General features: G+C 56.6%; 1 protein-coding gene across 1 annotated transcript in view; it reads left to right on the top strand.

Annotated features, from left to right (window-relative positions):
- CCDC33 (coiled-coil domain containing 33) overlaps positions 1-16,516 on the top strand; it is a 42,256-nt gene that overhangs the window by 11,114 nt on the left and 14,626 nt on the right. Inside the window, exons 4-12 of the mRNA XM_065688730.1 lie at positions 1,562-1,725; positions 6,062-6,186; positions 7,831-7,940; positions 8,678-8,779; positions 8,911-9,002; positions 9,149-9,269; positions 12,925-13,054; positions 13,162-13,283; positions 13,542-13,613. Coding sequence (XP_065544802.1) covers positions 1,562-1,725; positions 6,062-6,186; positions 7,831-7,940; positions 8,678-8,779; positions 8,911-9,002; positions 9,149-9,269; positions 12,925-13,054; positions 13,162-13,283; positions 13,542-13,613 — 1,038 coding nt within the window. The remainder of the gene's footprint in view (positions 1-1,561; positions 1,726-6,061; positions 6,187-7,830; positions 7,941-8,677; positions 8,780-8,910; positions 9,003-9,148; positions 9,270-12,924; positions 13,055-13,161; positions 13,284-13,541; positions 13,614-16,516) is intronic.

Below are 16,516 nucleotides of genomic sequence, written 5' to 3'. Positions count from 1 at the left end.
GGGCCAGGGTGGGATTGAGATCCATCCACGGAGCAGGTCAGGGAATCCTCCCCCACTTTGTGTGCCTGCTCCTTTGGTCCCTCTTTCTGGCTGTCATGGATGCAGAGCCTGTCCCCAACACCCACCCCGAGCTCCAGCTGGCTTCTGAGCTGACAGCAAAGAAATAAGGGGGGCAAAAAGCTGCTTTCAGTGCTGTTGCTGGTCAGGGCCCTGAGGTTTCCATCCTGAACGCAGTCCTCACGTTTGGGCTCACAGCCCCCAAGGCAGCAGGTCACCTCCACACTGCCAAGCCCATCACCATCACCCTCAGGAGAGACAAGGGAGAGGGTTTAGGACACACCAGCCCCTCATTATGGAGTTTGGGGGCAAAGCCACGTGTCGGAGGGGATTTGCAGGCAGCGGCTTTGAGAAGCCCACGGGGACGTTGATGGGCTGGAGCTCCCTGCTCAACCCCAGGAGGTCAGCGGGATGCACGCAGGGTTTGCTCTGCAGGCTCTGAAGTGATGCAGGGTGGCTTTTAACCCCTTGTAGCCACAGCCCTGTGCAGTGTTAGATGCATTCAGGCTGCGTGCTGGCCAAGGCGAGGATGCAGCCGGTGGGGACAGGGCTGTCTCTCACTTGGAAGGGGTGTGATGGGAGCAGGGGCAGTCCCCCCATGTGTGAGGAGCGGCAGCTTGCGGCTCTGCTGCTCCTTATCACATCAGCTGGTGGGAATTAATGAGACGGGGAGGGGGAGCTCCCACACTCGCCCCTTTTCCTCCCTGGATTGGGCTGAGATCCCAATTCCGGCAGGATCCCTATGAATTGCAGAGGTGCCTGGGCTGGAGAAGGGGGAGCAGGGGGGGTGTTGGCAGGTCAGAGGGCTGGGAGGGGAAATGGAGGTGCTTTAGATTACAGAATCATAGAATCCCAGGCTGGTTTGGGTTGAAGGGACCTCAAAGCTCATCCAGTTCCAACCCCTGCCATGGGCAGGGACCCCTTCCACTGGAGCAGCTTGCTCCAAGCCCCTGTGTCCAACCTGGCCTTGAGCACTGCCAGGGATGGGGCAGCCACAGCTTCTCTGGGCACCTTATGCCAGTGCTTCACCATCCTCATAGGGAAGAAATAGATGGTTAATCCCAGTCTTGGTGACCTGGCGAGGGGTCTTCAGGACCACGGTGCAGCAGGCCCCAGTGGGGCCATGCGGGGCAGGGATCCTGGACTGGTTTCACCCCAGCAGGATGCTCTCATGCTGCTGGTGTCCTCCCAGGGAGCCTGGCACATTGTGCCCCTGCAATGGCATGGGGACATCCACAGTGCAGAGCCACAGCTAGGCCCTGGGGACAGGGAAGAGGGAGCTGTGATGGGGATGTGCTGGGGACACCATCTCCTCAGCTTGTTCTCCTCCATCCAGGCTTTCAGCATTGAGCAGGGGACACGTCTGGGTCATGGGGATGTTCTGAGGACTTCATCTCCCCAATCTGGGCTCCCAGCATTGAGCTGGGGCCATGGGGATGAGGTTGGGTGACAAGGACATGCCTGCGCTCCCCACCTTGATGTCTCTTCTGCTTGCTCCCCGCAGGTATCCACATCCCCTGCTGGGACAGAGGACCCCAGCCATGCCCCGGTGGCCAGTGGGGGCCATGTGGCCCGTCTGGGGAAGGAATCCATCACCATCATCTTCCATGGTGCCAGCAACCTGCCAGCCACACGGGAGGGCCGGGTGCCATGGCCGTACGTTGTCATGTGAGTACCCAGCATCTAGGAAGGGGGACAGTGGGGACACAGAGAAAGGGTTTAGGAGCTGTTATTGACCTTTGCAAGACTAAAGGAGGGAGGAACCTCTCTACTGGCACATGCACAAGCACCACCTCCGTAGGATGCTCACTGTGCGGAGAGGAGCCAGGATGGGAAAAAAACAGGGAATGGGCCACCTTGGCTTGCTTGGGCATCAGGAAGAAAGCATTCCTAATATTGAAAGTGTAAAATGATGTCAAAGAATCCACAGGGCAAGGCTGCCTGGATTTCAGGATGATATCACAATAAATAAAAGAGTGTTTTAATAAATAAAACAGAATGCTTGGGTAAGGAGAACTTGGCTCCTCGTGCATTATGCATGTGCCAGGGGACTCAATTAGCCGGTCAGGCTTTGGTCTGTGTTAAGAGGGAGGCCGCTCTGCTCAGCACTGCTGCAGGGTGAGCCCACGTTCCCAAAGAGCCTTTCCAGGAGGCAGAAAAGCTTTGGCACCGCTTCCCATGGAAAAGGGGGGAGAAAGTGGCAGTCAGTGGCTTCGGAGCATCTCCTGGATGCAGAGCTGGGTTTCTCTGGGTCAGTGCTGGGCAAGCTGGTACCCAAGTACCAGGGAACAGGCGTGGGGCTCCTCCACTGGGGGCAATCAGCCTGGAAACATCACCTCTGCAAGCGTGTGGAGCAAACTGTTGCTTGCTGGGCATTTTCCAGTGCAGAGACCCTCAGCTGCGTGGTGAAGGGGGTCCTGAGGCCTGTTGGAGTGCCACAGTGGCAGCCCCACAGTGCCTGGTGCCAGCTGCATCCCGGAGTCTCCTGGGCAGGAGGGATGCATCTCTCCATCGCAATTCTGGCAGCCAGGGCTGGCTGGCACCTGCAGCCGGATGGGAACTGGATGGTGTGGGGCTGGCAGCCCCCACTGCTGCCCCTTCATCACCCCTTCCCCTCTTTCACACCCCCCCCCATAACAAGGTCCCGCTCTCAGCCCGAGTAACTCCCCCGCAGGAGTTGTCTCTATTTCCATAAACCAATTATACCCAGATGATCTCAGGAGATTTAAACATCAATATCCTAAATGATAGCACGAGGGTGGCGTGTGATTGTTGCATCTCTCTTTACATTCTGGTGCTGCTCCATCACCGCATTGCCATGGTAACGGGGGAGTGATGGAGGGGAGGGTGGTATTAGGGATGCAGGACACATGAGGGGCCTTTTAGTAACCATAGTGAGGGAGCCAAGGCAGAAGGGAATCAGTTATTGTTTCTCAGGGCACTTGCTTTTGAAGGAGAGTAGCATGTCGCAGTTAAAAGGTGGGGTTTATAGATGGGAAGCAGAAGCAGTTGGTGGATGGGGACCTGATGGCAGCTGATCCCCCCCACCCCAAAGCTGCTGGGTACCACCAGTGGAGCCAGCCTGAGCTCAAACTGAGCATCACCAGAGCATCAATCCCCAAAACCAGGAGTGGGATGGGAAGAATTGAGCAATCCCACTCCCACCAGCCCTTTGCGGTGTGCCCAGTTGCTCATGACTGGACTTGGCATCCCACAGACATAGCTGCATCCATCCGCTATCTCTCCTCCATAGTTGTATGCATTGCTTCCAGTTCTCCGTGCAGAGGATAGGGAAGGGAATAGCTCGGCAGAGTGAACCTGAAAGACCCCGAGGAGCAGGAGAGCCTGCGCAGGCATCCAGATAGGCTTTGGCTCATCCTTGCTCCGGAGAGGATGTGGCTTCTCCTCCAGGGATGCTGTGGGGATGCGGCAGTGGCTTGGCTCTGCTCCTCATCCATCGAGTGCTGAGCAGATCCCCCCTCGCTGCTTTCAGGGGCACCTGTGGGCTTGCTTCACATCTTCCGTTCACTCACAAACTGCTCCTGGACCGGTGTGATGCAGGGATGACCTTGGCTTGCTTTGCCATTAACGTGTTTGCAATTAACAGCACAAAGAGACTGGAGAGACTGGCTCTGCCCGGCTTCTCCTCCACATCAAGTACCACAAAAGCACCTCCTCATTTCTTCCTTTCTGTTCTTCGGCACCAAGAAACTCAAGGTCGCTGCTGAATGCGCCGTCTGCTCCCAGCCACTGGAATGGGGGCTCCAATGTCAATGGGTTTGCTGTGCAGGCAGTGGTCCTGGCTGTGGCGTGGATGGGATGCTCCACCTTGGAAGGGGTTAGGGAGCTCCCGCAAGCAAAGTCTTCTTGCTTTGCCATATACCCAGAAATAAACCTGGGGCTCAGCTGATAACCCTGGAGCAAGGTGGGGGTGGGAAGTGGGAGTTTGGGGGTCCCCTCCTCGCCCCAGCACTTGGCGTAGGTCATGGTGGGATGAAGATGGAGCCAGGGTTAGAGGGTCAGGAGCAATGTGAAAAGGGGGTTTCTCACACGAGCAGTTCTCCCTTTGTCATTCTGATCCCGCTCAGCATCGCTCTTACACCTCTGCCCCAGGCACAGTGGTGGGGGCAGCGCTGCCTTCTCCAAGGCCACATCCTGCACTATCACATGAGCAACACCCTGGGTGTCAGGCCTGCAGCCTTGGCCATGCTACACAAGGGGGTTTGTGCCTGCACCACCACATTGCTACTGCAGGGGTGTCAGCCCAAGAAATAACTTACCCTGCAGAGATGATGCCCTGGGATGCCAGATGAATGTTTAGGCTGGGTCCGGCCCTTTGCTGTGCCCAGGGTACTGCACGCAGCGCCGTGCTGAGTGACACTGTCCCCACGTGCTGCAGCTGAGACATTGATGTATAAGAACTCCCTGGGGGCGTCTGTCTTTACCCTTTATCTCTCATCACGGCAGTGGGTGGCTGGTGCATCCCCACATGCATGGCAGTGTGAAACGCCCGCCCCAGCACAGGCAGGGAGGGATGATGAGCATCAGAGGAGCATCTCGTGGTCCATCCCAGCCAGGTCCTGCCCCAGGGCGTGCGATCTGCAGTGCCTGCCTGCTGGAGACCCCCTCTCCTGCCCCTCCAGGTCTGGGGTGAGGAGGAGACATCAAACCATCTCCCCTCTCTGCCGTTCCTGCTGCCCCCGGCCTGTTCATTTGATTCTGAAGCACATCCCCATGTGTTGTGGAGGTTTTCCCCACCCCCCTCCCCACTTCACAGCTCTTTTTGAATGCACTCTCATCCTTAGGCAAGTCTATAATGAAGGGGGCCCAGAGCAGCCTGTTCTCACCCTCCTCCTCCTCCCACCCCCCAGCCCAGGTTTGCCTTCATTCGGACTCCAAGCACGTTGCTGGTAGAGCAAATCCCCCACAGAGCTCATTACTGGAGAGCTCGTTACCTTCCAGCCCCTCTACAACTGGTGCCAGCCCAATGCTAATTCCCACCTGGCAGAGCTGGCCAGCTCGGCTCCATCCCTCCAGGATGCAGGTGGGCTTCCCCATGGGGAAGGGAACACGTGGGAGATGCGCGAGGAGCATGGGATGTCGATGCAGCATGGCTGAGGGTCCATTCAGCAAGGAGAGGGGATGGAGGTCTTGCAAGCATAGAGCATCCTCCCATCCATCTGGGATGAACCTGCTTGGTCCCACCGCTCCCTGGAGCTCACCCTACAGCTGGAAGGACCTTCACCATCTCCTTTCCCCTGAGCTGGCTTCTCCAGCTTCCAGCAGTGTCAAAGTGCCACCGGTGCTCTCAGCCACCACCGTGCTCTGGTAACCTCTCCCTAAGAGCTGTGTTGGCTCTGCTCCAGCAGGAGCTTTCCTAGGGAGCCAGCACTGGACACTTTATCACCTTCATATCCAGAGCAACCCAACGACAGGGCTGGGGCATCTGTGTCACATTGACCTGACACCACGTCACCATCTCCCTTCACCCCATGGTCAGGGATGGAGAGGACTTGCGGTCACCATGGACCACTCTACCGTGCTCTTGGGATTCCCAGGATAACACCAAGAGGCTCACTGGGTCCCCTCAAAGGTCTGCCAGGGAGCAAGGGCATTATAATCATCAGCCAAACTCATGAGGAATTGATGATCAATTGATACAAGGGGGAGGAACAACCCCAAACCAGGCCTCCACCAGCACAGACGAATTACCCAGGGCCCATGGCTGCTGTAATTAATGCTCAGCCTCTTTATGTGCTGACTTTAATGATGGCAGTCGTTAGCATTCAATCTTCTCCTTTCCCAGCAGCCTCCTCCCTGTCCCTTCATCAATACAGCACATAATTAGCCTCTGGGGTCTGAAATAGCCTTTTGGCTAAAAGGGGTTTGTAGCCCCTTTTATCCAAGGGTTGGCTGCGCTGAGCTGGGACAGTGCTCATCCCTGCTCATGCATTCCCCTTCCACACCCAGCAACCGGCCTCTTTCACCTCCCCTTTCCTCCCAGTGAGACCAGCAGAGGGAATGAGCAGAAGCCAGAGGTGACCCGAGCATCCTCAGTGCCCACCCATGCGCCCGCCTGGGAGGAGGAGGTGACAGTGGAAATGGATGCTGAAGATGTAGGCTGGGCAGGTGAGAGCACCGGGGACCATGGGGACAGGGGTGAGATGGGGCTCATCTCCTCAAAGGGTTAATTTGGGGATATTGGGGAGCCGATGCACTCAGGCAGAGAGCAGCTGTGATGGGGACAAGCTGTGCCCTGAGCCATGCATGGCTGTGGTGGCTTCAGAGTAGGACCAAGAGGGACATGCCTCCAGCTGCGGGATGGGGCAAGTGACAGTGTCGAGCTCCAAAGCATCCCATGGGAATAAGCACGAGGTGAGAGCATTCCACATCTTACCCCACTGCCATCCTCACCCCTTGTACGGGTTGGACCCATGTCATGGTGCTACTACTCCCTGTGCTGGGTTCCTAAGTCTGTAACTGTGATAAAACTCAATGCATTAGGGGCTGGGATTTGATTCTAATCACACCCTTACAAAACCAACTGTGGGAGCCAATCTTCACATCACGCCTAATCCCATCAGACCCTGACCTAAATGAAATTGAGGAGCTTTTGATGTGCTTTGGACCTGCCCCGTGCAGTACTGGGAGAGATGCTGGGACCGCCATCCCCTCTCTTCTGCCTCCTGGCATCCCCCAGATGTTCAGAGGTGCTCATCCCCCAGACGCTGAGGCTGGAGGTGTCATTTCCAGATGCAGCTCACACCTTTTCTTGCCCAGAAATACAATTTCCACCCTTTTTTTGCCCATAAATACAGTTTCAATTGGTGGGGCTGCCAAACACGATCCATCATAGGAGACGAGTAGCAGAAAAGCCACTTGTCTCTTGCTCGACCCTGGAACATTGTCCCTGGTGCTCTTTCCAGAAGGAGCTGGGAGAGAATCACCATATGAACCAAGCACTTGCTGGAAAGCAGGGGCTCTGGAAAGCGTGGTCCATGCTCTTACCTGGTCCATGCTCTTACCTGGTCCATGCTCTTACCTGGTCCATGGTCTTCATTTCGGGGACACACACAACCTGTGGCACTGCCAGGTTGGCCAAGCAGGAGTTAAGGCGGGTGCGTCGGCACTGTCATTAAGCTGGGGGAAGGGAAGCCCAAGTCTTGATGGCAGCATAAAGAGAGGGCGGTTTTCCCTTCCATCAGCTCCTTTTTTTGTCATAAAAGGCTCCTGGTGCTTGTCAAGTAAATTGCAGCTTTGCTTGAGACTCAAGGAAGAGCTGGGGGTGCCAGCATCCATGCGGTGATGCTGCTGTGCTGGGGAACAGATGGGTACCAGGCACCCCTGAGAGGACGGGGCCCACCATGGGCTGCCCCAGGGCAGGGATTGTACCCTGGGTGGGCTGGAGATGGGGAGGTGGATTAGATGCATCAGTGGGAAATTCTGGCTTCCTAGATGGGAATCTGAGCTGCATCGGTGCCAGTTGCTCACGGGCTTTGCTTTCCTGGGGATGCCTTGGGAATGCTCTCGATGGCTCCTAGGGATCCACGTGTGTGTATAGAAACCCAGGATGGATGTAAATCCCACCCCTGTTCACCCCAACGTCATCTGTGAGGGGAAGGGGCTGCTGAGAATGAGTCAATCCCCCCATCACCTGTCCCTCCATCACCCAGACCTTCCCCAAGCCTCCCCCCATGGCCTCCCCCACTCTCCCCTTCCCCAAATCCCATGGCCAGCCCCACTCATCCTGACGGCTGACCCTCTCCCTTCCAGCCCTGACTCTCACTGTGGCAGATAAAGCCACCAAGGAGGCACTGGGGACATTCCAGCTGCCGGTGCGGCACCTCCAGCCCTTCCAGCCCCACCGCTGCAGGCTGGTGCTGGTAGGTACAGAGCCTGCCCCTCCATCCTCCTCTTATTCCCTCTTATTACTTGGAGGTTCACCAGCTGTAGAGGGGGGTGGCAGGCAAAGAGAGCCTTGTGTAACGGTGTAATCCCGGTGGGAAAACCGAATTTGGCGAGCTGGGGAAGGTGCACAAAGAGGCTTGTGAGCTTCCCACAAGGTGAGAACAAGGCAGGCCTTGTGCGGGGCTTTTTCCATCTCTCTCCAGTGGGAAAACGTGGAGGAAAAGCGATGGGATTGCAGGCTGGGAAGTGCTTTCGCCCTCAGCATCCTGGGGAAGGAGATGTGGGACCGGGCTTTACATCAGAGCGTTCATTGCGCAGGGGCTGCTGTGCATTAATCAGGGCAGGCAGGTCCCCAGCTGCAGAGAGGAGCCCCTCGGTGGGGATTTCTCCATCCCAGTGTGTTAACAGTTTGGACTGGGTTTTAACAGCTCCCTGTGTGGCTGAGACCTGGGAAACTCACTCAATACCTTCCCCAAACCAGGTTCCCCTCTGCTCTTTGGCAGAAATGAGTTTCTTCTTCCCTGCCCAGAGATTGGGAGTGATTAAATATTTAAATGCAGTAGGGTTTATTACATTGATCTTTTCCGGGAAGGCTCAGGGGCACTGTGAGCTTCCATCATCAGCTGGGGCTTCATTGTCAGCGCTGGGCTGCCGGAGCGCTTGGTGGCCTTGACCCTTCCTCCTCCCATGGTTCACTCTCCTTCTCAAACAGCCAAGGACACGGGACCCTGTGGGGACGGTGCTGCACGTCACCATCACCCGCAAAGGGAGCTTCATCCCTCGCTGTGATGGATTGAGCTACGTGGCCTTGGAGGTGAGAGGTGGTCCAGGATGGACCAGAGCACCGTGATGTGGGGAGGATGCTGCTGCATGTGGCTGTTGATGCTGATTTAGGGCATCTTCTTCCCCCTCCCTTATTTCTGGTCCTTCACCATGGACCCACAGGTGCTGCTGCAGGGACTGTCAGCCCCTTTGGCCACCCCTGCTGGGCCCCTGGTGGCTGTGGCCAGAGTTGTGACCAATGTTCAGGAGTACAAGTGAGTAATGGCCACGGGGGGCTGTCGGTGATACGGGTGGGGGACACTGGGCTTGGTTGCTATAGCCACCTCCCGTGGTGCTTGGCTTGCTAGGTGCGAACGTGACCCCACACACGCTGATTCTCTTCTTTTCCATCACTTATCAGGCGCCACATGGAGAAACATCCCACCTCCTGTCCCGGCATCACCCCCACCACCATCACATTCCCAGACCCTCCAGCAGCAGCTTTCTGCATTGCCCAAGCTGCCAACCACGGCCACCCACAGGTACAGTGCTGAACACAGAGAATCATGGAATCAACTAGGTTGGAAAAGACCTTTAAGATCACCAAGCCCAACCTTTACATTCATTGGGATGCACAGGTCTGCATCCTACCCTGATACCGATGAGCATCCCTCCGTCAGCAGGGGAGCTGAGCACCCCATGCTTTAGGGGCAAAGCGATGCTTTGAGCATCAAGAACACAGTGCTTTCATCCGCCTCGCCTTGCCTGCAGAAACCCACAGGCAGCTCCTTGCTTGTGCCTTTGTCCTTCATTTTCCCCCCTGCTCCGCTCTCGCCTCCAGCTCTAGTGCTGCCTCTTGAAGGCAGAGACCTTCTCTTCCCCGGGCCTCAAGTACCACCGGGAGAGGTAGCGACATCATCAGAATAGCTGTTGCCAGGGCAACTTACCCTTTCGGCATCATCGGGAGCAGGAGGGCCCGCTTTTGTTCCTGTGCCCTGCCAAAAACTGGCAAGGAGGGAGAGGCAGGGCCCTGCTGGGATGCTGTGGTGGGGAGGAGGCGTGATGGGGCCGTGTGAAGGTGGACCCGGAGCTGCTCCATCCCTTTGCCTCCGAACAGTGCCAGCCGCAAGCGAGGCGAGGGCAGACGTCCGGCTGCCCCGGAGGGGGTGCTGCGGCTGGTCCTGCACCCACTGCACTCGCGCTTCCCCACCTCGCTCCTCCTCCCCCGTGCGCTGAATTGAGATCATCTCGGAGCAGAAAGCCCCTGTATCAACACGTTCAGGGAGCCCATACATAAAATATTACCTGGAGGAGGGCGGCCAAATGCCGCATGGCCCAGGAGGGGGGGAATTACCATAAAAATCATTAGTGCGTTTCATTCAGTACAATAATTGTTGGCTTATTGCTCCCCCGCACCTCCCAGTGTTGCTCTTTGCAGGTGAGAGATGGGGGGAGATTTAGGGATCCTCTGCTTTGGGTCTGCACCTTCTTGGGGTCCTCCTGTGACCAGCACCCCCATCCCCAGCAATGGGTTCAGGGGATGAGCAGATATGAGGAAAGGAATTCCCATGTGCTTGTCCCTGTGTTGTGTCCCCCCCATCTCATTGCTGCAGGATGCAGCATCCCAAGGCTGCAGTTTCCCAAGCAGAGCAGGGATATTTCTCTCCTCTAACCGCAGCCAAAATGCATTTTCTTTGGATTTCTGTGGATAAACACACACAAACCCCTGTGAAGTTGTGGGATGAGCCCAAGCCAAGCCCCACAGCCCTGACAGAGGCAGCAGTGCCAGCACGGAGCTGTGGGAGCCCAACGAGGGAGGACAAGTGATTAAACCTGGCCATCTGGCCTGCGTGCATGCTGCTGCCTCCTGCTCCTCCTCTTCCTCCTCCTCTCCGTGCCCACATGGCTCTGCCTGTCGTTGCACATCCTGGAGGATGCTCTCCCTGGGGATGCTGCACAACGTCCTGTCTCCTGCCTCAGTCTCCCCACCTGTAGGATGCGGTTCCTTCCTGGAGAGGACGAGCTCCTAAGGAAAGGTTAGGGGGAGGCTGGGAGGAGGAGGAGGGAGCATTGCTGCTCCGTTTCCAGGGGTTAATGGCTTTCCCTGAGCTAACTCCTGGCCAGGCTAATGGGATTCGATACTCCTGCCAGCCCAGCGTGTCCTCTCGCCTGTCGGTTCCCATCAGCGTCTGCAGACAACAGCGCTTGGGTTCACCTTCAGCAGGGCACCCCTCTTACGTAGCGGGGTCTCAGTGATGGTTAACCCTTCCCTACCTGGTTAACCCTTCCTGGGGTGCTCTCCTTGGGCCAGCAGCTCCTTTCTCACCAAAAGGGATGGGTTTGGACATGCTGGTGGCAATGGTGAAGCCATGGGATGGATGGGCACTGCACTGTGACTCCTACTGAAAGTCACACTACATCTGTCCTCCCAGCACCCAGCTCAAGCCTTCATGATGCTCGTCCCCTCTCTTTTTGGGTTCTTCTCCTCCAGTTTAACCCACTTCTCTGGAGTTTCTTGCTCTGTTCTGGGGTCAGACAGGCAGCCGTGAGGACCAGGGCATGGTCCCATCCTTTGGGGAGGCAGGAGAGATGCTGTGAGCTTGGCCATCTCTACCTCTACTCACACCAACGATGCTGCCTTCGAACCAGGCTTCGGGAGATGAACTGGAGTAGCCAAGAGGGATGAAGGAGCCTCCTCCTCCTCCGCATCCCCTTTGTTGTGTTTCTCCAGGTGGCCCTTGGCAGAGGCAGTTGCTGTGCCAAGACGTCTGCCCAAATCAGTGCACTGGCTCTGATGCCCCAGTGCAGAGCATCCATCTGGCCCGCCGAGCCGGTGGGAGACAGCCCAGCCCTGGCAAGCATTCCCTGCCACCCACCCCCAGAACCGGAGGCGGGATCGGGAATGTCATCTCCCATCCTTGCCCCGGTGAGAGGAGCCATGTGGGCTCAGGACCTCCGACAATTGGGGTCAAATTCACAATCTGCTCCCATGTTTGACTTTTCTCTTCCCTGCTGAGGCTGAACCAGCACCACCTCGCAGGGCTTTGAACAGGGCCATGCCAGGAAAAGTAACTGGAGGCGGCATTTGATGGGGTTTAGGAGATTTCCCCCACCAAATCGGGCTCAGTGAGGCTGATGGAGCAGCCCTGTGGGCTGGGATGCAGGCTGGAGGGTGCTGAGCCACATCCGGCTGCTGGGAGCTGCCCCTGCCTGTGTGGGTTTTCCCTAAGGATTTCCAGGCACAGACTGGGCTCCCTGCAGTCAAAGCGAGCTGTATCCCAGGTAAAAGCCCCATCTGATGCTAGGGAGCCACTGGCTGAGAGAACCAGCCCAGTGCTGAGCCAGCACTGAAGTGATGCCCAATGCAGCCCAGCATGGAGGTGGTTTTGGGCTCTGAAGCCTCCCAGCCCCTCACTCTCTTTGCTGACAGCCCCCAGGGCTGGGTAATGCACCACTGCTGGTCTCCAAGGTGTGTAATGCCCATTAGCATCCCAAACACAAGCAGAGGGAGAGCCCCCCCTTGCTCTTCCATCCTCCCCAGTGGAGCAGAAATGTGCTGACACAGAAAAGCCGATCAGCATCTCTGCCCCGCTGGGCGATGCTGGCCGAGGGGATGCAGTAACAGCATTAAACAGGAGCTGCTGTCAATAACTCCTCAGTGCTGGGCAGCCGGTGTTAGAGCTGACCTTTGGAGAGCTGGAGGCGAAGGGGAGCAGCTGCTGGAGGGGATGGAGCGATGCCATTTCCAACGGCCGAGCACGGCCCAGGGGATTAACGTGTTGCCCACTGCTCGATCTCTGTCGGGTGAGCTGGACCCGGGCCATAAGCAGGAGTCTGGGGTCCGTATATCATCCCTTTCCTGCATGTGAGCACCAGGTTGCCCGATAGATATCTAAGGCTCACCCTGGGCCAGTGCGGCTCATCCTCCAGGCTCTTCCCACTGCGGGTAACTGGTCCATGGGCTGTGGCTCTGCGAGGGGAAGATGCTGGCAGGGATTAGCCCAAAAGAAGCAGCCAAGCTTGAAGACCCAGGGAAAACCAGCCCAAGCAACCAGGATTCGGGATTGCTTTGGAGCCAGGGATGAGATGCACAAGTTGTGCTTTCCTTTACCCCCACCTCTCCTCTCTGTCGTCTCTCCCTGCTTATCTCTAGAGAGAGAAGGTATCTGAAGGATAATTTTCCTGTTGTCTCCTAAGATGTCCCGAGCAGCTGGGCCCCCAGAGCAGCCAACCTGGAACAGCTCCTTCCTCTTCCAAGGCCGGGACGTGGCCACCATTTTCTCCGAAGACACCGCCTTGGCTATTGAATATTATCCATACAAAGCCAGTGAGTCTGGGACCCCACCGGGGATGCTCTCCCTCATCCCTGGTTCTGGCCAGGGGTACCTCCTGGGCTGCCATGCCTCCGGCCAGCTTCTCTCGCCCCTTCCCCAGTGTGGGATGCTGCAGGCACCCTTGCTCCCATTGGATACTCAGTGCTGCCCCTCACCAGCCGTGTATTCCTGGAGCTGGTGGCATGGAATGGTGGAATGAGTGTGGATGGCCTCGCCATGCAGGTGAGCTTGGGGTGATGCTGGGCAGGGTGACCCCATCGTGGTACGTGTAGGTGATGGTACTTATAGGTGCTGGGATGGTGGGACGGAGATGCCACCTTCACATCTGCATGGGCAGCATGGTGCAGAGCCCCAAGCATCCCATGGGAAGATGGGCTCTCTGCTCCGAAACTCAGCTCTGGGCCTCTGGATGGCATCTGAGTGATGCCAAAGCCTCTGAAAGCTCCAACAGATGCTCTGACCCTTCCTCTGCCTCCCCAGGGCACAGATCTCAAAACCACAACTGGAGCCATCCCGACTGTGAGGCTCTGCCTGCAGCTTCTTCAGTCGGAGGTGAGATGCTGGGGATGGAGAACAAGGCAAGCAGGGATAGGGACAGGGACAGGGCTCTCTAGAGCTGCTGCCCTCTCTCCAAACCTCTCAGGTGGGCATCAGTTGAGAGGGATCTGGGTTTTATCCCTTGTGCCTGTTGTGTCAGGGCTCTGGATTGTGCCACTGGACAGCTGGAAAAAGCAGCATCATTCTTGCCCTCACACATCCATCACTTTCCCAGGGCTCTTGTCATGTGCTCATATTCCTGGGACATTCCAGCGGGAGGCAGGGAAGCAGGCAGGGCACAGGCAGGGTATCTGGGAGAGGCTGTTCCCCGTCTCAGTGCAGAGAAGGGCCAGGCTGGTTAACCACGGTGACAAATGTCCAGCTGTCTCCATCCTTCAGCATTCGTGCTCCCCAGGGATGTCACAGCAGGGAGGGAGTTTGGCTGCTTTTACCATGGAGGAGGGAACTCCGCTAACCCTTGGCTCCAGGACTGCTCCTTGGGCAGGCTGGGATGTGGCCATGGATTCAATCACTTCAGCCACCAGGCTCTGCTCCCATCTGCAAAGAGAAACCCTGTCCATAGGGTAAATGTGGGACAGGTCTGGATGCTCGGCTGGCGACCGCATCCCCCTTATCCCCCAGGGCGCTGCGTTGGGCCCGGGGCCGGCTGGTGGGGGGCTTTGCAGTGATTGCCCAGGGGGGTCAGCGACAAGGGGTCTGCGTGTGATGAATTATTCACATGGGTGTCACTAAGTGCAGAATTAATCCTCTTGCTTCCAGCTGGCTGCTGCACTAAATTATCACTCGCAGTCATGCGGGAAAATGCTGCGGAATTCATTTAGCTGATTATTGTTTTGATCTGGGAGCTGCGAGGGGGTTTCTTCTCCTCTACCCCAGCCTCTCCCTTTCCCCCCTCCAGCCCTGCCTTCCTTAATATATGTAAGAGAGGGAGCAGAGACAAAAAGCAGGAGAGCCAGAGCGAGCCTTGGGTCTGCATCTGGTTAATTCATCCCACAGCAGACGGATCTGGAGTGATGCAAATGAATGAGCGATGCTTCCAAGCAGGGTGAGGGTAGGTTTGGCTCCTCCTTGCCTTTGCCAAGGGCTCGTTTCTTCTCGGGAAGTCGGGATTTTCTATGGATGATGGCCCAGGTGGCTGCCTGTGATCCCCAGCACCCCGAAAGCACAGCCCTGAGGGCAGCGGTGATGTTGCAAGGGCAGAGCTTCTCTCCCCATTGAGGCAGCCACAGGTTTCAAGGGATGTTGAAAGCTGGATTTCCAAGTCCTCAGCTCATGGATTAGTCCTGAGCTCAGCTTTAGGATGCCAAGAAGGAGCCAAATGGGGAGTAAGAGGCAAAGGCAGCAGCATCTTCCCTGCCCGCCCTGCCTCACAGCTCTCCCCAGCCACTTGGCAAAGGAGAACAGATTCACCAAGCTCGTCTTGTTTCTTTTCTTATCCTTTATTTTAATGTAGAGAGCTGAAAATGTATAACCTAGATTGGCTGGGCTTTTTATAACAAACAACAGCTAAATAAACCCTGGGCCATCTGTACTCCCTGGCTCACCAGGAGCCAGGCATAAATCTGTCCCCCCCTCTGCAGGGATTTCACCGATTCCTACCAAGGTTTTGGATGCTCCTGGGCTTCAGATGCTCACATCAACCCTCCACACCAAGAGAACGACCTCAGCACCAGGGCTTTCTAAGGATAAGGAGCTTCCCGTAAATAGGCAGGGTCTCAAAACGCTGCTCCATTTGTAATAGCCGCGGGGAAAGGGTTTGGAGCAGCTGCTTTATTAAAAGCCAAGAGCCCCGACACCAGGGCTGAGCAAAAAGGAGTCGTGTTATCCCAGGGAAAGGGCAGCGCTGGGTTGCAGCCACCCCAGTAAAGGCACGGAGGCCCCCACCCAGCCGGTTTTCCTCCCTCTGCGCTCCCTCTCTGGAGCCCAACGGGGAACAAAAGACTTTGATCATCTCAGGGAGACAAAGAAATCAAAGACTTCAGCAAAACGCTCTCGTTTGCGCAAATTAACAGCTCAAAAAGGGTTGAAAGGGGAAAACCTGCAGCCGACTCCATCCGCCTCCATTCTGACTTCACCCACCTTCCTTCCGACATCATCCACCTCCATAGCAGCTTGTGGATCGAGGCAGGGCTCCTGTTTTCCCTTCTTTCTTCTTGTCCTACCCCAAATCTTGCCCAGGAAAGCTGGGTTTGACCATGCAATAACCAGTGGCAAATCCACGTGCAGGCACAGCAGGATGCGGTCCCCGATGTGCCCAGGGGATGCTGAGCCCCAGCCAAGGGTTGGGAAATGCACACCGGAGGCATCTTTCTTCCTAAGGGATTTATTCATTGCCCCTGTTTATTAACCAGCCTTGTTTTGCACTTTGTTTTGGCACGACCCTTGCTCAGCCCATTAACTCAGCCCTTGGGACCTTCGGGGTCACCTCAAGCCTTTGCCACCCTCTTTTGCTCCCGTCACCCGAGATGAGGTCTGGGAACGTGGTGACAGCCTCTGATAAGCAGGGAAAAGCTGGAGCTGCTTTTTCCAGGCAAGGGGAAGGAAAATCAACAGGCTGGCTGCAGCATCGCCTAAACAGCCTTAATTTATGTAATTGCTGCCATTTAAAAGCAGAAGCAGATCGGCGCCTGGCGTAAATTGTCACAGCGCCTGGGTGTAAGTTGTCACCGTGCCAGCCCCGCCATCAAACCCCCTTTTGGGCTGGCAGAAAGACGGGTTTACACTTGGGTCGGGAAGCGGGGATCGCCGTGTGTTTCCTGTTGTTTCAGCCTGTCTGGATGGGTTTGTCCTCTGCAAGCACCAAAATTGAGGCTTGCATCCCTCAAACCCCATTTCAGGGGATGCAGGAGCTGGTGGAAGAGCTGGTTTGGGGGAAGCATCTTGTCTCCGCGAGCCAG

The sequence above is a fragment of the Lathamus discolor genome, chromosome 8 (genome assembly GCF_037157495.1).
Source record: "Lathamus discolor isolate bLatDis1 chromosome 8, bLatDis1.hap1, whole genome shotgun sequence".
Taxonomy (NCBI): Eukaryota; Metazoa; Chordata; class Aves; order Psittaciformes; family Psittacidae; genus Lathamus; species Lathamus discolor.
Note: the sequence above shows the minus strand (reverse complement) of the source record. Positions and strands in the feature narration are given on the sequence as shown.